Source organism: Zalophus californianus, chromosome 7 (genome assembly GCF_009762305.2).
Source record: "Zalophus californianus isolate mZalCal1 chromosome 7, mZalCal1.pri.v2, whole genome shotgun sequence".
Taxonomy (NCBI): Eukaryota; Metazoa; Chordata; class Mammalia; order Carnivora; family Otariidae; genus Zalophus; species Zalophus californianus.
The window spans coordinates 144,473,267-144,496,180 of record NC_045601.1 but is presented as its reverse complement, the minus strand read 5'-3'; the positions used below and the strand labels follow the sequence as shown (position 1 = coordinate 144,496,180).

Here is a 22,914-nt window from a genome sequence, read left to right as displayed (position 1 = left end):
GGACAACTCTAATATTATCTCTTTATGTAAACTGACCTACTGAAAGGACATTTTGGAGACTGACTAGTATGTTCAGGGAGCCTTCTGATTTATTTAGCGGTAGTGCCAGACCACATCAGAAAGGCCGATCCCTGACAATGCTTTGTAGTTCTGGTCTGATAATTTTATTAATTTGTAAACTTTTGAAGCAAACAAAGTAGGAGATGCAATGATTTCCCCACAAAAATATCAATGAGTTTAGCAATTCTACCATGAATAGAAGGAGGTTAGCTTTTGATAGGCCAAACAATACTCATTTGCACGAGCAATTTTACCCTCAGAGTTCTTTTGATATTTTCCTTTATATATTCCAAGGAAGACTTGGGATCTTAAATTCATATACCAACAGCCAGTTATGGATCTAGATGTCAGTCAGGCATTCTTGTAAATAATCAAAACTCCTATCGGGTGCTTAGAATAGCACACCTAGGATTGAGATTCCCTGGTAAGTGAAGCCATGTCAACAGTCAGCCTGGTATAAAGTTATATTCTTTTGTCCTTAGGCATCCTCATTATCCATAACCACATGTATTTCTGAGATTTTTGTCATTATTATCTGAATCATGCAGTTACTTTGGGGTATAAATATTTGACTTGATATCAAATATTAGATTTGACCTTACAATTGTTCCCTATCCCCAGTGCGTTACAACAGCTCCATCTAGTGATAGGAATGATGATGAGGGGGTGAAGAATGGAACATGGGGAAAAGTATGTATTAACTGGGATCCCCATTTTCAGTAAACATTACTTGGATAATTAAATCTAGTTTTTATTCTTTCTCATTTGGTATTTGTTAATGCAAATCTGATAGTGGTACTCCTGCTAAAATTTTCTAACATCGTCTTTTGAACATTCTCACCCAAGTTTTGCACACTTTAGACCAAAGTATGTAAGACCAGGTAGTTAAGAGAAGGCAGGTATGTGCGGGCTGGGTGTTGGGGTGGATAATATCCTGATTTACACATTTCCCTCTTACAAAGTGAGAATCTGACTGAAGAAGTAACACTGGACTTTCTTGTCTTCCTCAGTTGGAGATGGTATGACAAATGCCACAGGCTGGGTGGCTTAAATTGATAAGAACAGATACTACACTTGATCTTAGCCAAAAGGCCGAGAAGCGATAGGCTGGGTAGCTTAACAGATGTTAGACAGTTAGTGAGGCTCTAACAGGATGCCCGGAGGCCAGCAAGGAGCTGTGGGGAAGGTCAGAGGCCTGTCCTGGCAGCATCCGCGAGAAGCCGGATCCCACCAGACAGGCCCACGATGGCAGCACCACGACAGGAAAGCCCTGAGCAAGTGAGGAAGAAAAGGCTGGAAACGCTGCTTCCAGCCCCAAGTAATAAATATTCTGCCCCCTAGTTAACAACTGTCAATAAAAGACAGAAACCCAGCTCCTGGGGCACACAGCTCTTTCCCTCTTGAGCTGCCTGCTCTCGTATCTTGAGAGTGTTACTTTTTGCTTTAATAAACTTTCCTGCCTCTGTCACGTGTCCCCTGTGTACATGTCTGTCCTTGAATTCCTTCTCAGGACAAGCCCAAGAGAACCTTCGTGGACTTCCTTTGGGTCTGGCTGGGTCGAGGCCCTAGGGCCCAGGATCTCCCCAGTTCATGCAGCGACGCAGTTATTTTTCACTGTTCTGGAGTCTAGGAAGTACAAGATCAAGGTGCGGACAGACTCAGTGTCTGCTCAGACCTGTTTCCTGGCTTGTAGGGGTTGCCATCTCCCTGCGTGCTCACGCGATTTGTTTGTGGGCTGTGGGGAGGGAGGTGCGCTGGTCTCTTCCTCTTCTTGTAAGAGTGCTCATCTCAAATCTCATCATGGGGATTCTACCCTTATAACCTCTCCTTAAAGGCTCACTCTCGTCTCCTTTGGGCCTCAGCTATCCATCTTGAAACTTTCACCTAATGGGGCAAAGCTGGATTCTTTCCCAGTAGCAGATGCCTGAAGTGATTTGCTGGACCTGGAGGCAGGAGAGCAGGCCGGTGGAAGATCCTCTTGTAGACCTTAGAATCGTTTTATGTCACCTTCCATTTGCAAGAATGGAAGCATCTAAGACTCTTACGGGAGTATATAACGTTACTAAAGGTTTTCAGAAAGTCTGTTGGTTTTCTCATTCTTTCTCTAAAAAGAAAACACATCCCTTTTGAATTCCCTGATGAAAGTAGTTAATACTAGCTATATATGCTAAAAAGTTTTTCAAATACCATCACTGACATAACGTTGATCTTCATATTCATATTAATGCATGTCAGAGACATCAAAATGTGGTGTCCAGAGGGCGCCCCCCTCGCCCGCCCCCGCGATGACTTGCTGCCCCGCTGCGGAGTGAATGCGGTCTGAAGCTGGGCAGCCGCTGCGCTCCCCCGGGCTTTGCTTTACTCCACTCAAGGTCACACGCTTGTCCAGGGCAGCCCACAGCCCGGGCGGAGCGAAGTGGGGCCAGAAAGACTGGTCCAGGGGGATTTTCACCCAGCCTGGGGAATTGCTGGCAGGCCACGCCGGAGTCAGAGCGCCCGCGTCTGTCTGCCATTCTCCTTCCTCTTCCTCCTTCCACAGCTCTTGGTGCCTAATCCCACCTTGCGCCCCAAACTCCACCTCGGCATCTGCTCCCAGAGAACCTCACCTGCATGGCTATGTCACCGTAATCTTTTTCCCAGGTCTCTTGCCTTTTATGCTTATCTTAGTCAATAGGGTTTCTGCACGCAAAGACTAGGAGTAGTGTAGGGGCTCGGGGCAGGCCGCCCCAAAGTGTACCGCGATGCATAGTGATTATTTTCAAATGGAAACTACTCGGGAAACAGCAGGTGCAAGGACATCATCACACCCTCCTCTGGCCCCGGAAAACAGGAAACACATCTCCACTATTCAAGGTACCTTCCCAGGGCTAAGAAGTAAGACATTCTTATCACCAGAGGTAGGGAATTTGGAGCCAAGCAGGCTGTAGAAACAACCCTTGTTGCTTCTTTACTAATCTACTACCTTAGCCCTACTTTTACTTAGAATTCCTAATTCAGGCTCCCAAACATCTGTTTTCTTTATCCTGTCAAATCCTCACAACTTTTTTTGTCTCTTTGTCTAAAATGTATAAAAACTGCCTGCTTTGATCATTCTTTCAGGTCTCAGGTTCATTACTGGGCCTCCCCAGGCACATAATAAAACTTTGTTTTTTCTCCCGTTAATCTGCCTCATGTCAATTTAATCCTTAGAAGAAACTTGGACAGAGGAAAATTTCTTTCTTCCATTCAGTAACAAAAAAATCTGTATGTATTGAATTACAAAGTGCATATTCCTAAATCTTTGTGAACCACATCATAAAGTTACTACTTTTATAGTGTCCTTTTTTTTTTTAAGGGGGTTGGAGTCCATAAATTTTCACATCTGATTGGCATTATCAAATTTATTATCTTGGAGATTAGGATTGCTATTGCTTCTGGTTACTCAGACACATTAATTCACTCACTCTACAAAGTCCTATATTGTGCTCCCCACCTCCTGCTTTTCCATCATACCCTTAAGGGCCTGTTGGCTGTTCCCAACAAAGGCCACGTTTTCTGTCTTAGGCCTTTGCATTTTCAGTTCCCTCTACTTGGAATTCTCCTCCCCTAATATCTACCTTGTTCATCTCTTCTGTTGATTTATGTAGGCCTCTGATCAAGTAATACCTTTAAAGAAATTATCTACACTTACCCTTTATCTAAAGTAGGCATCCCTGTTATGCTCTACAGCTTCTCTGTTTTCTTCATAGGATATTTATCATCTAACCTGTTGTATGTCTCCTCCGCCTAGAAGTAATTTCAATGGAGGCAGATATTCTAGGTTGCATCCATTGTGTCCTGAGCTGTAAGTGAATTAAGCAGATACATGTGCTCCTAAGAAACAGGACCAAGGATTTACCAATACGGGACTCCGTAAATTCTGTGTATCTTTAATCAATAAATCAGACTAACTCTTCAGAATGAAATCCTAAAGAAAATGGAAATGACCACTAAGAACTCCATCATCTGGTGAAAATTGTATCTAGTTAGACCACTTAAGTCAGGTCGTCCTTTTCCAGGACCCTTCTACTATCCGCAGATCGCTAAATGTGTCCTGGGACTGCATTCTAGTTTTTTTACTTTTGGCCATTTACAACCGGTAATTGACAGGACCGTCATCAAAATGGACTCAGGGACTTGCTCGTCTGGTTCCACCAACTTTTGGACAAGCTTTTCTGAGCCTGTTAGCCTCACCCCTGATAATCTCCAAATTGCCCTTTCTGTACGTTAGACTACATCTAAGATTACCAGTAGAGTTACTCCTTCTCCCTAGAAACAGCACCAAAAATGTGAAAACGCCGATCGTGTGCATCAGCCTTTTCTTTTGAAACTATAGGTGGCTCTGAAAAGAGCCTTTGTTTTGCAACGTCCCTAACCTTAGTCTTATTTGGACTTGTGGTGGCTCTCGGTCTTCTTGGGCAGCAGCACGGCCTGGATGTTGGGCAGGACGCCGCCCTGCGCGATGGTCACGCGGCCCAGCAGCTTGTTGAGCTCCTCGTCGTTGCGGATGGCCAGCTGCAGGTGGCGCGGGATGATGCGCGTCTTCTTGTTGTCGCGCGCCGCGTTGCCCGCCAGCTCCAGGATCTCGGCCGTCAGGTACTCGAGCACGGCCGCCAGGTACACGGGCGCGCCGGCCCCGACCCGCTCGGCGTAGTTGCCCTTGCGCAGCAGGCGGTGGACGCGGCCCACCGGGAACTGCAGGCCGGCCCGCGACGAGCGCGTCTTGGCCTTGGCGCGAGCCTTGCCGCCTTGCTTGCCGCGTCCCGACATCACGGCCCCAAACGCACCGCGAGCAGCTGCCAAACCTGAAGCGCCAGCCCAGCACTTTTTATAACCCTGTTGGGCGCCAAAAGGGAGGTTGTGCATTGGCTAAGACTGTGGCTTCGTATCGCCCAATGGAAATGCAACTTTGGGATCCTTGCGTTCCGATTGGGCAGGACTAACTTCTGACGTTGGGTTGAACAGTCACCAATCAGACGCAGGGTGTCATTTACGCCTTATTTGCATAAGGGCTTCTATATAAACCGGACAAGGTGCGCCTTGCTTACGCTGTTATTTCGTTTTTTCGTGAGCCCTTTTTGGCGTTGTTTGCAGTATGCCCGAGCCCGCCAAGTCGGCTCCGGCCCCGAAGAAGGGCTCCAAGAAGGCGGTGACCAAGGCGCAGAAGAAGGACGGCAAGAAGCGCAAGCGCAGCCGCAAGGAGAGCTACTCGGTGTACGTGTACAAGGTGCTGAAGCAGGTGCACCCCGACACCGGCATCTCGTCCAAGGCCATGGGCATCATGAACTCGTTCGTCAACGACATCTTCGAGCGCATCGCGGGCGAGGCGTCCCGCCTGGCGCATTACAACAAGCGCTCGACCATCACGTCCCGGGAGATCCAGACGGCCGTGCGCCTGCTGCTGCCCGGGGAGCTGGCCAAGCACGCCGTGTCCGAGGGCACCAAGGCCGTCACCAAGTACACCAGCGCCAAGTAAACTTGCCAAGTAAGCGTGCTTAAACTTAACCCAAAGGCTCTTTTCAGAGCCACTAAGGTGTCGGTAATAGAGCTGCAAATGCGCGATCGGTTCGGGCAGTTACCCTGGGGCGGTTATGCGGATTCCATTCCTCCGACTAATGCGTGCTGTGGCCAGAAGGACCCCGACGCACTGCGGTGTCTGCTGTATTTCTGCAGTAAACGGGGCCCTTAACGGATGTTAACACAAGTGTGTGTTGTGTGTGAGTACAAAATGATTCCTGCCTTTGGCGCGAAAGCGGATTCTTTGGTTGTGTGCGAGTGTGGCTTCCTGTTTAAATCCTAACAGCATGGGTCCTGTGGCCTTGCTCCGTTGCAGTTCTAATCTGCATTTGTACATTAGTAAATTTAGCCCCCAGTGATCTCCCGAAGTCAGCCTTTTCGCCCAGCGGTTGTCTGATGTTATGGGCCGTAAGGCATGGCGGAAGGGGCATGACATTGGCAGAGCAATGGTCTTCAAGGCAAAGATAAACCTCCCGAGTAAGACAGTGGAATGGTACGACTCACAAGGTACGTTAGTACCGTCATGCGTAGGGCTGGAGAGTAAGCAGTAGGTGGTATAACGGGGGAACGGGCACGTAACTAGCAGCTTTGAGCAAATTAAAGTCTCTGCAACTGTTAGCCTATCTGTACAAGATTGATCTGAACTTTGTGATTTCAGCTGCTAAATTCTGTGCTCTCCAGAGAGACTATGAAATCTGAATAGAGAAAAGTGACTTTCTCAGGCCCACAATCAGACCTACTGTAGAAGACATTGGAATAATTGGTCAGATTGGGATGCTCAGAGGCACCTCTTCCCTCAGTTCTGCACTCTAGGGAGGACCAAGACTGCAACCCACTCTTCGTGAGGGCTTCTCCAGCTGCCCAGAGAGTGGTTAAAAATATTACGAGGCTGGGTTATAAAATAGAACATCTGTGACTTGGTCATTTGATTTGGCCGTCAGTACCTTTTGCCAATTTAAAATGAGAATAATAAAACCTACCTCAGAAGATTATTACATGAGAGAGTCCAAGGAAAGCATTTAGCACAAATTTGAATAAACTGTTCCAGGCATGGCATGGTTTCTTCTCTTCACTCTACCTTTGTCTTTTATAGTGCCTTGCAAATTTTAGGCTTTCGGTTAATCATTGTCTATTAAGAGAATAGGAAAATCAGTCTGTTATCAGTGATTTCAGAAAAGACTGACTGTCCAAGCCAAATCATGAGATAAGCAGCCTAAATTTTGTCTACTTATGCCTGCAGTTCTTTGGGGAATTAAGGGAGAGGGGAAATAATTACTATATGAACAGGCAGCATTTGAAGGAACTACTAAAAATATGAACCCAACATTATGACGTGACTCCGAAGTAGCCAAACATGTAAAACTAGGCAACATAATCAGAGATGCAATTTAAATACATGAGATTTAGTTTAGCAAATGCTGACCAAAAATTTTTAGTCTGCCATTAGTGAAATGTTGAAGAGGAACTCTGAGTACTTGTGGATTATGGGGGTGTAAACTAAAAATACAACCTTGGAAAGCAAGTTGCTCATTTCATGTTGAATATGCACAGACCCCATTATCAAGCAATTCCACTCCTAGATCTGCAACCAGAGAAAAGCATACAGCTGAGTACAATGCCCATAGCAGTGCTATTTGTAATGGGGGAAATAACAGCAATTTAAATTCCAGCAGTTAAATGCGTATTTTGTCTGTGTTCTACACTGTAGAGAAGATAAAGTACTAACTAGAGCTCTCTGCCACTCCTCTTAACCAAACACTATTTTTCAAGGTTCCTATTCCTTTTGTTTACACCCTTCGCCCTGACATTAAGGAACATATTCGAAGGAACCCAGGTTAGTGTTAGAGGCCTGGTCCTTCAAATCTAAGGTCTCCAGATCCCATGCGGTTCCCACCCCGCTGCGAAAAGCGGTTGGTAAGCAGAGGCCCTGGCCCCCGGCCACTCAGTACCATTCTCTCCGCGTCTTCAACGCCCCACGCAGAACCAACCTCGTAAGCATAACCAAAAACTTACGCAACGGCTCTACCCAGAGCTGTTGGTAGACAAGCACTAAAGCTCTTTCAGGGAAAACTTGGGGGCCCTAAAAAGGGCCTTTTTGTGTTTGGAAATACGGGGGATTCGGTGCGCTCAGCCCCCGAAGCCGTAGAGGGTGCGGCCCTGGCGCTTGAGCGCGTAGACCACGTCCATGGCCGTGACCGTCTTGCGCTTGGCGTGCTCCGTGTAGGTGACGGCGTCCCGGATCACGTTCTCCAGGAACACCTTGAGCACCCCGCGGGTCTCCTCGTAGATGAGGCCGGAGATGCGCTTGACGCCGCCGCGCCGGGCCAGCCGCCGGATGGCGGGCTTGGTGATGCCCTGGATGTTGTCGCGCAGCACCTTGCGGTGGCGCTTGGCGCCGCCCTTGCCCAGGCCCTTCCCGCCCTTGCCGCGGCCAGACATCCCCGAGAAGCCGGACAGCGGAAGAGTGCAGCCAGGGCGCGCAGCTCCTTTTTATAGGCAACCTCTGCGGACCAGAGTGAAAACCGGCAGAGCTGTGGCGGGACGTGCCTCTGGGTTGGAGGAGGGGATCTGGAGAGGCACCGCCCGCTGCCGTGGGGGCTCCCTTTTGTTCTCCGAGCGCTTTCTAGCCTCAAGACCTAAGGCTATTTTTTTCTCCTCTTTTTATGTGTTTCCCATCCCATCCTCATGAAACAAGGCAACTTTAACACTGTAGATACATTTTAAAAAGCGCAGAGAATAAAATATGCTGTTTTTATCTGCACGTATATGCATACATTTTCTTTTTCTAACGGTATTTGCACAGACTATACCATTTTGTAAAGGTTTTCTCTCTGTTATGGGGGGGAGGGGAGAATATGCTCCAAACACTAACTTCCTAGAAGTAGAACAAGATGTGCTAATAAAATAGAGAATTTTAAGATCTTCCAGGTGTATGGCTAAATTCTCTTCTACCACCAAAGGGGTACCAGTTTTCATTTTCAACAGCAATTCCTATTATAACTTATAATGAGTAGAACCGATTAAAAAAATTTTTAACTATAATAACCCAGACTTGGTTTCTTGTATAGAGAATTAACTTTTTAAAAATGTTAACAGGCTGACTAATCAGTACAACGTATTATATATTTTTCTCCACTGATTTGAGGAAATTAATTGTTCATATATTGAATAGTTCACTTATTTCTTGAATTTTCACTGTTCTGCTGATCAGTCTGTACTGCTGAAGTATTATAGTTACTTGTAACATTGAAAAATATCTTAGTATTTGGCTATACATTCATTATGGTAAATTTGTTAGCTTTGAAATATTGTGTCCTCCTAACCTGAAAAATACTGAATCTCTCCATCAACCTAGGTCTTTAAGTGTTTAATCTCAGTAGCGTTTTTTTCTAGATAAAATATAATTAAAGACATTTTTTTAAACTTGCATTGATTACAAGAGCAATTAATTTGTCATTAATGAACAAGTAGAAAATTCAAATGCAGGGAAAAGAAAGTATACTTTGGTCTAAGAAAATCTTTATTAAAAGAATATACTTAATATTATATACTTAGTTAAAGTATATATATAGACAATTTTACTGTTGCTTAAATTCTGAGAAAATTTAATCACTCTTCAGCATTAGCTTGTAATCCCCTTGTTATCCAATTATTTTCTTGCTATCGTTTATTTCAATGAGTTACTTTTAGCAATGTTACATTACAGTATTTCCAAAGTATCCCATTTAAATTTCATAAAATATATAAAAATAATTTTTAAATGTCATTAAAATATTGAGAATTTTTTCTGCATTTATGTTGCAATAGAAGAAAACTTACCAAACACTTGAAGAAACAAAACTGATTCAGACAGTGGGAGGCGAATTCAGTATATTTTATAGAGGGGGGTAGCATAGATTAGTTTAAGGGCAAATACAAATAGAAAATAAGAGACTGACTTCTCCCTGAAGGTCCCTCTATTTTCTTTTTTCTCTTTCAGAATTTCTTTCTCTGTCCTTTCCAAATGTAGGTAAATCCTTTTGACTGCTAAATAAGTCTTTGGCCAGCCTCTTAACTCAGGAACTTTCCTCAAGGATCTTTGAGTCCTTTATTTTGAAGTGTCATCATCAAGGAAAACAGCACTCTATTTGCCAGTTTCTTGAAAGGGAAATTTAACTTCAGCTGGTATCTGAGTCCACATTGCAAATCCTACCTGATGTAAAGGGTTGTATCCACTTAGCTCTAAAAAAGTGAGATTTCTTTCTGTCTTTGCCATTTCTTTAGAAGATTGCCAGTGATGAGCATAATCTGGCTTTATGCTTAGTGAACAATAACATTGTTTTTTTTTCTTCCTCATATTTCCCCAACGTTAGTTCACTGGAATACATTTTACAGACCCTACCTTCTCTACTTTAAAAGTCAGTAAAATTTCCATCAACCAGTAGCCTCCCTCTTTATCTGATTTCATGGATATTTGCATAGCCACTAGTCATGATAAAAGGTAGCAATGGATGGATACCTGAAAAGTTGGTCAGGCTCTCTATAGTTTCTGAAATTGATAGCCAAAGGTATTTATTTTTCTATAAACCTACAGTATATTATTTTATAAAAATACAAAGCTATTTGGGCTGTTTTCTAATACTAACTGACTTTAATAGATCAAGATAAACTTCATTTGAATCAAGGTATTTTCCATGTATCTTTCACAGTTAAGGGTAGCTGAATATGCCACCCAAACTATGCCTCTTTGTCATAAGGATCATTTTGAACTGATTATTTTTGAGAAATGGCATATACAGGAGTATGTCTGAAAATAGAAGTTACTTTTTAGTAAGAGACATTTACATTTATAAAGGAAATTGGCACTTCTAAGTACCAGGAAGGAGGACTCTTAAATTCCAGGAGAATTTTAATGGAGAAGGCACCTACTTTAATGTGTATATCAAAACTTACCCTTGTTTATCTCGTTTTTCCTGGTATTGTCTCATAACTGTCACCCCCCCCAACACATACTCCTTTCTTTTGTCTTTAGCTGAAGATGGTATATAAGGGGGTAGCTTGGCCATCTTGGGGAGTTTATTCATTTTTCCTATCTCGCATGTCTACAGGAGGTATACATGTTGATAAAATTTTGGTTGTTTTTCTCTTAATAATCCCAAGAACTGAAACAGGTAGAGGGAAAATTCTTTTTTCCTCCGCGACACAGGACACCTCACAGCCAGCGGCAAGCTTTCTTAGTCACACTTGTAAAGTACATCCTGTGCCTACTGCTTGCTTTAGGCCAAGCCGCCACTGTGTCTCAGACTTCCACTATTTAGGCTAATTTATAGCCTTACTTCTGAGCTTTGTATTCACCACACACTTGCCTTAATGAACTTCCAAAGTTATGTAAGTTGGGTTTATGCCATTCCCGTGTTCAAAACTTAGAATGGTCATTTAGAAGGATTTGCAGAACTCCGCTTGGCATGATCTGACCTCTGCCTGTGTCTGTGAACTCACTTTCTACCCTTGTTCCCTCTGCTCTTGATCTTTCTTACACATTCTTGACCGTAGACTTGATCTTTACCTTCTTTACGCTCTGTGATCCTGCTGAAACACTTCATGTATATGATGGCTTCGGGTATTTGCATTATCTTCTTAGAAGACCTCTCCCAGCACACCTGGCAGAATGGCTATAACCAGTAACACGGGAAACGACAGATGTTGGCGGGGATGCAGAGAAAGGGGGACCCTCCTACACTGTTGGTGGGAATGCAAGCTGGTGCGGCCACTCTGGAAAACAGTATGGAGGTTCCTCAAACAGTTAAAAACAGAGCTACCCTATGACCCGGCAATTGCACTACTGGGTATTTACCTGAAGGATACAAAAATACAGATTCAAAGGGGTACATGTACCCTGATGTTTACAGCAGCATTATCAACAATAGCCAAACTATGGAGAGCACCCCAATGTCCATCGACTGGTGGCTGGATAAAGAAGTTGGCGTATATATACAATGGAATATTACTCAGCCAGAATGAAATTGGAACTAGAGGGTTTTATGCTAAGTGAAATAACTCAATCAGAGAAAGACAATTACCATATGGTTTCACTCGTGGAATTTAAGAAACAAAACAGATGAACATATGGGGGAAGAAAGGAGAGAGGCAAACCCTAAAACAGACTCTTAACTATAAGGAACAAACAGGGTGGCTGGAGGGGAGGTAGGCAGGGGGGGATAGCCTAAATGGGTGCTGGGTATTAAGGGGGGCACTTGTGATGATAAGCACTGGGTGTTGTATGTAAGTGATGAAACACTAAATTCTCCTCCCGATACTAATCTAATATTTATACTCCATGTTAACTGGAACTTAAATAAAAACTTGAAACAAACAAAAAAAGGATACTTTCCCCAAAAGAACAACATAATTTACCACCAGGTATGATTCAGATCTCTGCTTAAATACTCATCTAGTCAGAATTTTTCTAGGATCATTGTACTGGTTTGACTCATGTTCCCGCTCTTACCCCCAGTTTATGTCTACCTGGTTTCCTCAGAATGTCACTTTATTTAGAAATAAGGTTTTTACAGATGTAATTATTAAAGATCTTGAGATTTGGTGTGGGCCTTAAATCTAATGACTGGTGTCCTTACCAGGGGGAGGGGAGGGCGCAGAGACAAGCAGGGAAGAAAGCTCAAGGAAGATGTTGGAGATGAGCCGCCACAAGCCAAGGAACACCAAGGATTCCTATCCACCACCAGGAGCTGGGTGCGAGGCATGGAATTTCTCCCTCAAAGCCTCTAGAAGGAACGCAACCCTGGTAACTCCTTCATCTTGAGCTTCTGCTAAGCCATCCAGTTGGTGGTAAATTGTGACAAGCAGCGCAGGAAATGAGTATCGTCACCCAAAAGGGAAGACTCACAGCTGCACCTGCCTCTCCACAGTCCATGAACCTGATAGCACTGATCACAACCTAAACTTTAATTTTTTTTTAAGTTCATTTTGTTTCTTGCTGGAATATAAGTGCTCTGAAGGCAAGGAAATTGTCTTGTTCGCTTTGCATGTGCAATGTCTAGGGTGTGTCCTAGGACAGTGGTCGAAGGAACGAATGACTTCTCTGAAATAGGTGATATTTTTCCATTTCATGGAGAATTTTATAATTTATTACCTTCTTCATTGAATCTCATGTTTCCAAGTTGATGCTACCATAATTTTGAGTCTAAAATGTGTGTGATGTGGGTGCCTGGGTGGCTCAGTTGGTTAAGCGACTGCCTTCGGCTCAGGTCATGATCCCGGAGTCCTGGGGTCGAGTCCCGCATCGGGCTCCCTGCTCAGCGGGGAGTCTGCTTCTCCCTCTGACCCTCTTCCCTCTTGTGCTCTCTCTCATTCTCTCTCTCAAATAAATAAAATCTTAAAAAAAGTGTGTAATGTAAAATAAATGGCATATTACAAGTGTAGTTAGCGTTTCATTTTTGTGTGTTTCTTTTTTAAAAAGAAAACCACAGGCCCAAAATGGCTTCCCTTAGGTTAAGGCCCCAGGTCAGCAAACCAGGGCTTAATACCTAATCGAATTGCAGTTTCAACCTTCCCCAGAAATGTAAATTTTGACCAGTCAGAAATTTTCTGGTAAGCACCAAAGAGGTAATCTGTCCCAGGGACCTCCTTCGCCCCCAAAAGTAAGGTGAGGTGATCTGCGTGACCAGACCCCCTGGCCTTTCCGCTAACAGGTGATCTGGCCTGAAACAACCCTTTTTCTTTTGTTTATACTTTCTTGCCTCACCCTTCTTATAAAACATTCCATTTTATATATTTCCTCAGATGCTGCCCAATTCGTGAAGCATTTAATGAAGTCAATTAGATCTTCAAATTTACTTGGTTGAATTTTTTTAACAGGTTATTGGCTCATACGGTCTATTTTGCTTGCCTACTTGGGTGTTTTAGATCTGATGAAATTTGGTACTGAATGCTGCAATCACCGTGAACATGTGTCTTCGTGCCATTTGATCAAATAGCTCTTCGGAATAAACCCATAGAGGTTCATCTTAACCAAAAAAAATTTTTTTAAGATTTTATTTGACAGCGAGAGACCAGCTGATCTCTTAGCTCAGGCAACAGACCCGAAGGGCGGAGTATCCCGTGATGGAAAGTGGAACTACCCTCAAGCATTAACCACCACCGAGACCAGTCTGAACTTAGCCCAACTCCGCAGGTGGGCCACGGAGCGACCCACGCAGTGACTTGACAGTCACCTGTACCTAATTATCATACTGAAATCTGCCCAAGGAGGGGTGCAGGGCTCGTTTCCGTAACACGCAATGTGCGTCTAGGCATGTTTACGGTGCATGTGCAATCTTATGCCACCTCTACATTCAACGAGGAGGCCCGTCTTCCCAAATACTCATCCTAACCCTAAATAAAAGGAACCCATTCCCCCTTGCCTGGGGAGTCATGGCTTTGGAAGTTATCCCCCCGACCTCCTTATTTGCTGCAGATAAACTTTCCTTTGTGCGACAACTCACCTGGTGCAGTTTTTACTTGAGAGAGAAGAGGGAGGGAAGAGCAGAAGGAGAGGGGCAAGTGTGACCCGTGCTGAGCGCCCAGCCCAGGGCCGGCTCGATCCCACGATCCACGATCCACGATCCACGATCCACGACAGGAGACCATGGCCTGAGCCGAAACCCAGAGCCAGGTGCTTAACCGACGGAGCCACCTGGGGCCATTGCTGTCTGTGACTCCCCAAGAAGTGAACTCACACATGAGTTCCGTTACAACGATAGAGGTTTTGAGTGTGTATTCCGTTTGCTTTCAGATGTTATTCCACATGAGAGAAATCCAGGGCTCCTGTTTCCCTTTGGTTTGGGTTGCAGCCCGCAAATTAGTGATGAGGGAGCAGAAGGCTCGCTGAGGACGAAGCAGCAGCTGACACCCTACACACACACACACACACACACACACACACCCATGTGATATATGTGACATTCCTCAGGCACTCCGGGCTGCCCTAAAGGAAAAACAAATGGTTCACTGATAAGATCACAGTCCTGCAGGACTGGAGTCTCCCTCAGTTTGCAAATGTCGGAGTGATTTACAAGGAAGAAGCTTTCTCATCAATAACCTAACTTCCAGAGACCCGTACCTCGGTTCCTGAAGCCCTAACATCACCCTCCCCTCCATAAAATTAAGGGAGGCTGAGGCGGAAGGAAATGTAAATAAAACTGAATTTCTTCTAAACCCGAAGCCCATTGACAAGGACGTGTGATAGGAGGAACGTAACATTCCTCCAGGAAACCCCCAACCGTCTTCATGCTGGTGCCTCATTAGAGGGGAACCAGCCTTGGCTGGACGATGACCAGGCCTCCAGGATCCGCAGGGTCTTTGGCGTACGACAGTCCTTCCGGACTCTCCCCTCCCCAGCTCCCAAGTGTAAAGTCAACCACACGGCACAAACCAGAGCAGCTCTGCCTGCCCCTGGGCCCTGTCCCTGAGCTTTAATAAAACCACCTTTTTGCCCCACAGACGTCTCAGGAACTCTTTCTTGGTCGTCGGCTCCGGACTCCACCCCACCGAACCTCACATATATTCTTTTTTTTTTTTTTTTTTTTTTAAAGATTTATTTGAGAGAGCGAGAATGAGAGAGAGAGTACATGAGAGGGGGGAGGGCCAGAGGGAGAAGCAGACTCCCCGCTGAGCAGGGAGCCCGATGCGGGACTCGATCCCGGGACTCCGGGATCATGACCTGAGCCGAAGGCAGTTGCTTAACCAACTGAGCCACCCAGGCGCCCCTTCACATATATTCTAAAACTTCATCATTGCGGGACATAACGGGAAAGGAGCAGAATCCAGCCAAGGCAAGGGCAGGTCATCAGGCTAAAGGAAGGAGTGATCACCGCCCTTCCCCCTTCCCTCCCAACCTCCCCACCATAACCACGGGATTTTCTTACTGTCTCTCTGCACTATTATAAAAAGTCCTCATCAAGCCTACGGAACTTGAAATGAGTACATCATCCCAACTGTCTGTAATGGATGTATAATATCTACAAATAAAAGAAAAAGTGCTCAGTTACATTAACACAGAACATTAAATTTAAAATGAAAAAACAAAAAGCCTTAAAAGTAAAGAGAAAGCTTTCATTTGCTTTAAAGTTTTTGTTTAAGAAATATTGTGTATCATTTAGAAATAATGCAGATTTCAGATTTTTTATTAATAGACCCAATACTGTACTAATACGCACAAAATATTAGCATTAGGTATTGAGAAGTAGCAGAATAGTCCACCCCAAAATATTCCATTCTGGCATAAGGTTGATTTTGAGCTGAAGGCATATGAGATGAAGCCGATAGAAGAAACGCTCTTTGTCAGGAAGTAGATTTACAAAGCTGTCCCTCCTTCCCTCTACCTGGAAGGACAAAGGTTAATCCCAGTGTCAGAGTAGACAGTTGGGGAGGCCCTGACGGGATGCCCGGAGGCCCTCAAGGAGGCGGCCGCGGCCCGCTGTGGGGAAGGCCAGGGGTCCGTCCTGGCAGCGTCCACGAGAGGCCGGATCCCACCGGACAGGCCCACGGTGGCGGCGCCACGACGGGAAAGCCCTGAGCAAGTGGGAAGAAAAAGCTGGAAGCCCTGCTTCCCTCCCCAAGTAATAGATATTCTGTCCCCTAGTTAACAACTGTCAGTAAGAGACAGAAACCCAACCCCCAGGGCGCACAGTTCTCTCTTGAGCTCACGATGCTCTCACAACTTGAGAGTGTACTTTTGCTTGAATAAACTTTCCTGCTTGTAACCCTCATACACTGTGTTGTGTCTGCCCTTGAATTCTTTCTCCTGAGGAGACCAAGAGCCTTCTGCGACATCTTTGATACGGGTTCAGTCCAGACCTCAGGGCCCAGGGTCTCCCAGTTCACCCAGCAATACCAGTAGACAGCTTTAAACCTTTATCAATGGAGAAGGTGCCAACTTAAATCTACCTAACAAACTTTATTCTTGTTTTCCTGGTAACCTTCCCATAACTGACTTCCTGGCACCTTTTGTCTTCGGCTAATAGGGGCCGAGGGCAGGATGCCCCAAAAATGTGCCACTTTGCCGAGATGATTCTGAGCTGAAGACAATAAAGACCGTGTGGTCTTGAGAGAAACTTTTGTCCCTCCCTTAACTGCATAAAAGAATCTAATTTGGGGTCTTTCCCAGAAGAGGATTATGAACAGAGATAAAAGTTTATCTGAGTGACCCATCTGTTTGGCAGGGCAAACATCTAATTACAAAACACCTGCTCTTCTTATTGCCCCATGAAGGTCATCTCCTCTCTTCGAAACCCCAGACCCCTTTTCCTTAGTTCAGAATGAGACAGATGCCGCCTTCTGCCTGTCTTTGGAATTTCCAGGTCTGTGTGGATTCCCTGTACAGATGCTATTAAATTAGACTTCTCCCTTGTTAATCTTCCTCATGTCAATTGGATTCTTAGTCCAGCCAGAAGGACCCTTGAAGGGGACAGGAATTCTTGCTCCCTGACAAGCTGAAGACAGTATTTAAGCGGTATTTCTAAGGCACCTTGGGGGTTCCTCGTTGTCCCCAGTGTAGCTGCCATGTGTACACGAGGTACACATGTTAGAAAGGAGACAGCAGGCCCCAAATGGAGTCCGTTGTATAAACCCCACATCAGCAAAACAAGCTTTAACACCTAATCTCCTCCTAAATCTCACTCCCGGATTCCCACGCCCACCCCCAGGAATGTAACCTTTCACCAAGTGCAATTAACCTAGACTGCTAGGGAGATAATCCATCCAGCAGCCCGTTCAATCCCTTGAGGAGGACGACCTTGCCTGAAACAGTGCATTCTTTGCTAATAATTTCCTTTTTCTGCCGCCTTTCCACCTTTAAAAGCCTTTTCTTTTCTATAGCTCAGCAGAACTCCTTTAATTGCTGGATGGGATGCTGCCTGATCCATGAATCGTTGGATAAAGCCAATCTGACCTTTAAATTTACTCAGTTGAATTTTTGTTGTTTAACAATGTTAATAAACTTCTGTGTGTTTTTCTCTTGGGAAAACTTTTATTACAGGGATCTCAGCCAAACACTCAGAAGAGTAGAGGAAAAGTCATTTTTCTTTCCCTATAATGGGAAGACATATTTAAGGACAGAACACGTAAATAATGAGTAAAATTATTTGTGTTACACAGCTTCTATAAAGCCCATCAAAAAGTCAAATATTCTATGGGGGCGGTGCATCTGAGTGCCTATCATTATTAGATCCTGTTGTCAGCATTTATTTTTATTCCAAGAAGTCGTATGTATACCAGGATTAGAAGTAGTTATATTTTACCTTAAAAAAAGTAGTTAAGTACAAGAAATAGGAAAAAGGGTATGAATATTAATATGACAATAGACTTTAAGTGTTAAAGAAATCCCATATAGGAAGGGGTGCTTTCAGGGAAAAATTACAATTAGGTTGAAAAGTCATGGGTAGGTCAACCAAATTTTAGAATAAGGGTTTTTAACCTGGAGTCCAAATACGCCACAATACCTCCAAGGATAAAAATCGTCAGCGCATGGTTGGATGGGGGGTGGTAGTGAGGAGAAACCCCATAAGTTGGGATGGGGAAAAATATAATTTACTTTTGACTGATCTTTAGCATTTCCCTTTATAATGAATTTAGGCCACAACCTTAGTCCCTGTGAGTTTGTCACCCCATGGAAATCACAGATAATCTCATTTCTCATAACAATTGCCAAGTTACCTTGAACCGTTATTTTACTTGTCTAATTACTGATGGCACTTGGGCTCACCAATATTGTATTAGGTAATATGTTCACAGTTTAGGCACATATGTCAGTCCTAGCAAATTTATTCTTAAATAATTTGTTGATAACTAATGGGATTTTTTCTTGCAATGTTTGCATTTTATGCACTTCAAATATTCTGAGAAGGATTTCCATAAATGTCACCAGGCAAAGGTGTCCATGGCATTCAAGAAGAAACCGCTAAGAATGCTTTTTTTCCCCCTTTTTGAGATTACATCATCAGTGAACAGGGAGTAGGAGGCAAGAATCTGTGCCTTGGGCAATAAAAACCGTTGGCAGGGGTTTTCCTTATTTCCTTACAAAAGCAACAAAAGTTAGGTGTGATGCACATCAATCGACCTTTCTCCATACCTAACCCTGCCCGCTGGGAGGAGGCCAGGGGTGGTCAGGAGCCCACCACACACTACACTCCATTTCTAAGCAGCCCTCTGTCAAAGCAGACCAGAATCCTCTATTTATAGTATTTTCCTTACTCGCACCTTTAAGTCTGTAAGGCAGAACAGCCTTTGTGATTAGCAACACTTTACATTTCAATAGCACTAGTTATAGGAAACATTCTTTATATGTTAAGGTGTGACAAATTACGCTGTGGCAACAGCCTTGACGACTTCAGGCTCCAGAATGGTGTCATAGCTACCCATGTAATCCCAGTATTTTATTCATTTGGCAACATCGAGAGTGGTGGAGGGCCTATGTACTGTTAGGAAAACTGGATGCGACTCTTGGCAGCCTTCGGATGGGGGAAGACTGTCCTGCAGTGAAGCTCTCCATTGACCGGTAGGAGACCGGATGTCCTTGGGCATGATGGTGACGCGCTTGGCGTGGATGGCGCACAGGTTGGTGTCCTCGAAGAGCCCCACCAGGTAGGCCTCGCACGCCTCCTGCAGGGCCATCACGGCCGAGCTCTGGAAGCGCAAGTCGGTCTTGAAGTCCTGCGCGATCTCGCGCACCAGCCGCTGGAACGGCAGCTTGCGGATCAGCAGCTCGGTGGACTTCTGGTAGCGCCGGATCTCGCGCAGGGCCACCGTGCCGGGCCGGTAGCGGTGCGGCTTCTTGACGCCGCCGGTGGCCGGCTTCTAAACTCAGCCAGGGAGGCTTTTGTGCACCAGAAAACTTAATTGACAAAAGCTAATAGCTCCCTGTGGACGCTCACTGACTAGGTAAACAACTAAACAAGGTATGCAAGGAGTGTTTTCCAATTACCGCCAATTCTCAAATGGGGGAAAACCTATCGTTCATCGCAGGCCTAGGCTTTAATGTACTGTTCTGCTTTCAACCCGGGATACAGGATAGATGAGAATGGCTCAAGTTTTCTACGTTCCAGTTTCTCTTTTCATTTAGTATATAAAACACATGTTAAAGTTCTTTTCCAAAAAATATAAGTGGCCCTGAAAAGAGCCTTTGGTTTGGACTCGACTTACTCGAGCTACAGTAAATGGTTATATAGACCACTACTTGCCCTTGGCCTTGTGGTGGCTCTCGGTCTTCTTGGGCAGCAGCACGGCCTGGATGTTGGGCAGGACGCCGCCCTGCGCGATGGTCACGCGGCCCAGCAGCTTGTTGAGCTCCTCGTCGTTGCGGATGGCCAGCTGCAGGTGGCGCGGGATGATGCGCGTCTTCTTGTTGTCGCGCGCCGCGTTGCCCGCCAGCTCCAGGATCTCGGCCGTCAGGTACTCGAGCACGGCCGCCAGGTACACGGGCGCGCCAGCCCCGACCCGCTCGGCGTAGTTGCCCTTGCGGAGCAGGCGGTGGACGCGGCCCACCGGGAACTGCAGGCCGGCCCGCGACGAGCGCGTCTTGGCCTTGGCGCGAGCCTTGCCGCCTTGTTTGCCGCGACCTGACATGGTGACCTCAAACTCACGCCAACACTGTTATCAAAGTGAAAGTGTCGGGGTAGCAGTTTTTATAACCCTTATTGGGCTTGAAAAAGAAAATTTTCCATTGGTTAAGACTGCAGTTTAACCAATGGAAATGCAACTTGGGATCCTTGCGTTCTGATTGGGCAGAACTAGCTTCTGACGTTACCCTGAACAGCCACCAATCAGAGAAGAGTGTAATTTACGCCTTATTTGCATAAGAGGTTCTATATAAATGGGACCCATTACGTTTTCCTCCTATTTCTTTAGAGAGCTTTTGGTCTGTTGCGAATCATGCCTGAACCCGCCAAGTCGGCTCCGGCGCCGAAGAAGGGCTCCAAGAAGGCGGTGACCAAGGCGCAGAAGAAGGACGGCAAGAAGCGCAAGCGCAGCCGCAAGGAGAGCTACTCGGTGTACGTGTACAAGGTGCTGAAGCAGGTGCACCCCGACACCGGCATCTCGTCCAAGGCCATGGGCATCATGAACTCGTTCGTCAACGACATCTTCGAGCGCATCGCGGGCGAGGCGTCCCGCCTGGCGCATTACAACAAGCGCTCGACCATCACGTCGCGGGAGATCCAGACGGCCGTGCGCCTGCTGCTGCCCGGGGAGCTGGCCAAGCACGCCGTGTCCGAGGGCACCAAGGCCGTCACCAAGTACACCAGCGCCAAGTGAACAGTGAGTTGGCGGCAAATTGAAAACTAACGGCTCTTTTAAGAGCCTCCATATTTTCAAAGAGAGGGCTGCTGCTTGTTTTTACTCCGTGCTGAGCTGTAACTACAGTAATTGGTCTGCGAGGTACGGCAATCACTGAACAATGTCAGACTTTTCCTGTCGCGATAACTAAACGACAAGAAACGTTACCAGGCCCTGGCAAAGGTCTGTAACGCCTTTGTGCAAAGTAACCGCTCTGAGCTTGTCACCGCCCCTTGGGAACTATTTTCAAAACGGCTCTGCCACCGGTTCTGATAACCGTTAGGATTAAGTAACTGGCAGAGAAAGCTAAGCTCGAAGCAAATTCAAATACACCCCAGTTATCTGTCGAGAGTAAAGAGCTGGGCGCGGGCGCAGGGTTTGCGCGGGCAGTTTGAATTTGCCGCCCTCCCTCTCCGCGCCCTGATTGGTTGCCGGCATCTGGGAGGCAACCGCGGGTCTGGATGCGCGGAGACCCCGGCCCCTCCGGCCCGCGAGCCCCGCCCACAGCAGCCCCTGGAGGAGACACTCTCCCGAGTCTGGACTGCTTTTCATTCTCCTCGTCTTTACTGTTCTATCCTTGTGGGAATGACATTTATACTTTTCCTCTTGGAATTTTCGTTGGAGAGAAAGGAATTTGGAGGATGTCATAATCAGTGTGAGAAGTACCCATGCTTTATTTCTAATTAGGGTGCGCTTTCCCTTTGCCATATATCCATATAATGGAAAATACTACAAGACGAGACAGGACTGGGTTGGGGGGGGCGGCGGTCAAATGAAGGCAAAGAAGCTTGATGGCTATCCTAGATTCTCCTGAAACAAAAATCAGTATCTATTGTAAAGTTCCTTTCGTTGGTATTTTAAATCCTATGTTTGACATTGCCTGGAACCAGTGAGGAAGACCACACTCCGTGTCAGGTTGTAAATAAGAACCCGTCACCCAACAATAGTATGTCTCTGGATTATAACTATTCAATATTCTGTATCTCTTAGCTTAAAAGCCACGATCTATAAAGCATTAGGAAGCTTCCACTATGGCTGGTTTGGGGTTTACGTAATTTTAAATGGATTTAATTTAAATCCATTATCTAGTTTATCTAAAACGGATCTAAATTTAATACAGTGGTAATGCCTTAAACAATATTTTGTTAATTTCAGTGTCAAATATATATTTCTCCTTTGTTGATTCAAATCCTACTCATGTTTCAATGCCCACTTCAATCTTGCCTGCTCTGAAATTTCCTTCCGTTTTTGAGCTTCTTCTAGCAGTTTGTTCAGCATTTGGGAACTGCCTCCATATATATGGATTTGAATTGCTACTAATTGGTTTGTTGTATGTTTCCACGTAGAAAAATATAGTCATGAAAGGAAAAACAAAGAAAGAAAAGAAAGTTCTTTCCTTCATCTCCATCCCACACTAATGATAACTGAGTATCTGTAAATAAACCGAACATAAATAATTTTAGTCTCTTCTGTCATATGAGACCCCGACCCTCTCCATTAATCCAAATAGTCAGATGATAATTTCCAAGCTAAATACTTTTTTTTGCTGTTTGTCTTACAGGATATAGAAATCAGAATAAAAAGCCGGAATTTGTGAGAAAAGGACAGGGATTGAGACAGAAGATAAGTCAGAGGCAATAGTCCATTCCCAGATGAAAATCTGTAAAGACTAAGTTTTCGAAACTACGATGTGGAAGAGATCCCAGCTAATTCTCCTATTACTCAGAAAATTAAACTTAAGCCGTAAACAAATCAGGTAAATAAATCAAATTTTCATCTTTGGGGTAATCTGTACCTTGAAGGAGTCCCCTTGTAAATCAGGCAAGGTTTTCAAAAATTGTTTTTCCTTGAAAACCAATTACCACTTTAACCATTGCTAAATCAGCTTCAGAAGAACTGGTTCAAAGCTAAACTAACAAGGTATATCATTGAAAAAAATGTACATTGTGAAATATCATATCCCAAAATAGTTATTTGTTGCTCAAAGTACTTACGACTATTTGACAGGTCTTC

General features: G+C 45.1%; 6 protein-coding genes and 1 pseudogene across 9 annotated transcripts; 2 read left to right on the top strand and 5 right to left on the bottom strand.

Moving 5' to 3' along the window:
• Positions 1–922: 922 nt before the first annotated feature.
• LOC113928191 lies at positions 923–1,164 on the bottom strand (annotated as a pseudogene).
• A 2,683-nt stretch (positions 1,165–3,847) lies between these two features.
• LOC113928026 (histone H2A type 1-E-like) lies at positions 3,848–4,902 on the bottom strand. The gene has a single exon (XM_027604115.2). The coding sequence runs from the start codon at positions 4,846–4,848 to the stop codon at positions 4,462–4,464; it is 387 nt and encodes a 128-aa protein (XP_027459916.2). The 5' UTR covers positions 4,849–4,902; the 3' UTR covers positions 3,848–4,461.
• A 259-nt stretch (positions 4,903–5,161) lies between these two features.
• LOC113926891 (histone H2B type 1-K) lies at positions 5,162–22,563 on the top strand. 4 transcript variants are annotated; one of them, XM_035728432.1, is made up of 2 exons: positions 5,162–5,563; positions 22,463–22,563. In XM_035728432.1, exon 1 carries the CDS (start codon positions 5,174–5,176, stop codon positions 5,552–5,554), a length of 381 nt encoding a protein of 126 aa, XP_035584325.1. In that variant the 5' UTR covers positions 5,162–5,173; the 3' UTR covers positions 5,555–5,563; positions 22,463–22,563. The 4 variants fall into 4 exon arrangements, with proteins under 4 accessions (XP_035584325.1, XP_035584326.1, XP_035584327.1 ...); XM_035728433.1 differs by lacking the exon at positions 22,463–22,563 and adding an exon at positions 13,375–14,488; XM_035728434.1 differs by lacking the exon at positions 22,463–22,563 and adding an exon at positions 12,213–13,018.
• On the bottom strand, positions 5,570–10,417 carry LOC113928025 (histone H4). Its single transcript, XM_027604114.2, has one exon. It carries the CDS (start codon positions 8,032–8,034, stop codon positions 7,723–7,725), a length of 312 nt encoding a protein of 103 aa, XP_027459915.2. The 5' UTR covers positions 8,035–10,417; the 3' UTR covers positions 5,570–7,722.
• On the bottom strand, positions 15,736–19,425 carry LOC113928024 (histone H3.3; the record flags this gene model as incomplete). The annotated part of the gene is made up of 1 exon (XM_027604113.2): positions 15,736–19,425. A coding segment is annotated over one exon (417 nt), but the record flags the coding sequence as incomplete, so codon positions are not given.
• Positions 19,283–20,206, bottom strand: LOC118357164 (histone H2A type 1-E). The gene has a single exon (XM_035728428.1). It carries the CDS (start codon positions 20,191–20,193, stop codon positions 19,801–19,803), a length of 393 nt encoding a protein of 130 aa, XP_035584321.1. The 5' UTR covers positions 20,194–20,206; the 3' UTR covers positions 19,283–19,800.
• Positions 20,487–22,596, top strand: LOC113926885 (histone H2B type 1-K). The gene is made up of 2 exons (XM_027602276.2): positions 20,487–20,883; positions 22,463–22,596. The coding sequence occupies exon 1, from the start codon at positions 20,500–20,502 to the stop codon at positions 20,878–20,880; it is 381 nt and encodes a 126-aa protein (XP_027458077.2). The 5' UTR covers positions 20,487–20,499; the 3' UTR covers positions 20,881–20,883; positions 22,463–22,596.
• Positions 22,597–22,914: the final 318 nt, after the last annotated feature.

Excerpts from the sequence above, each read along its gene's own strand:
- LOC113928026 (XM_027604115.2), bottom strand. The coding sequence starts at position 4,848 with ATGTCGGGACGCGGCAAGCAAGGCGGCAAGGCTCGCGCCAAGGCCAAG.
- LOC113926891 (XM_035728432.1), top strand. The coding sequence starts at position 5,174 with ATGCCCGAGCCCGCCAAGTCGGCTCCGGCCCCGAAGAAGGGCTCCAAG.
- LOC113928025 (XM_027604114.2), bottom strand. The coding sequence starts at position 8,034 with ATGTCTGGCCGCGGCAAGGGCGGGAAGGGCCTGGGCAAGGGCGGCGCC.
- LOC118357164 (XM_035728428.1), bottom strand. The coding sequence starts at position 20,193 with ATGTCAGGTCGCGGCAAACAAGGCGGCAAGGCTCGCGCCAAGGCCAAG.
- LOC113926885 (XM_027602276.2), top strand. The coding sequence starts at position 20,500 with ATGCCTGAACCCGCCAAGTCGGCTCCGGCGCCGAAGAAGGGCTCCAAG.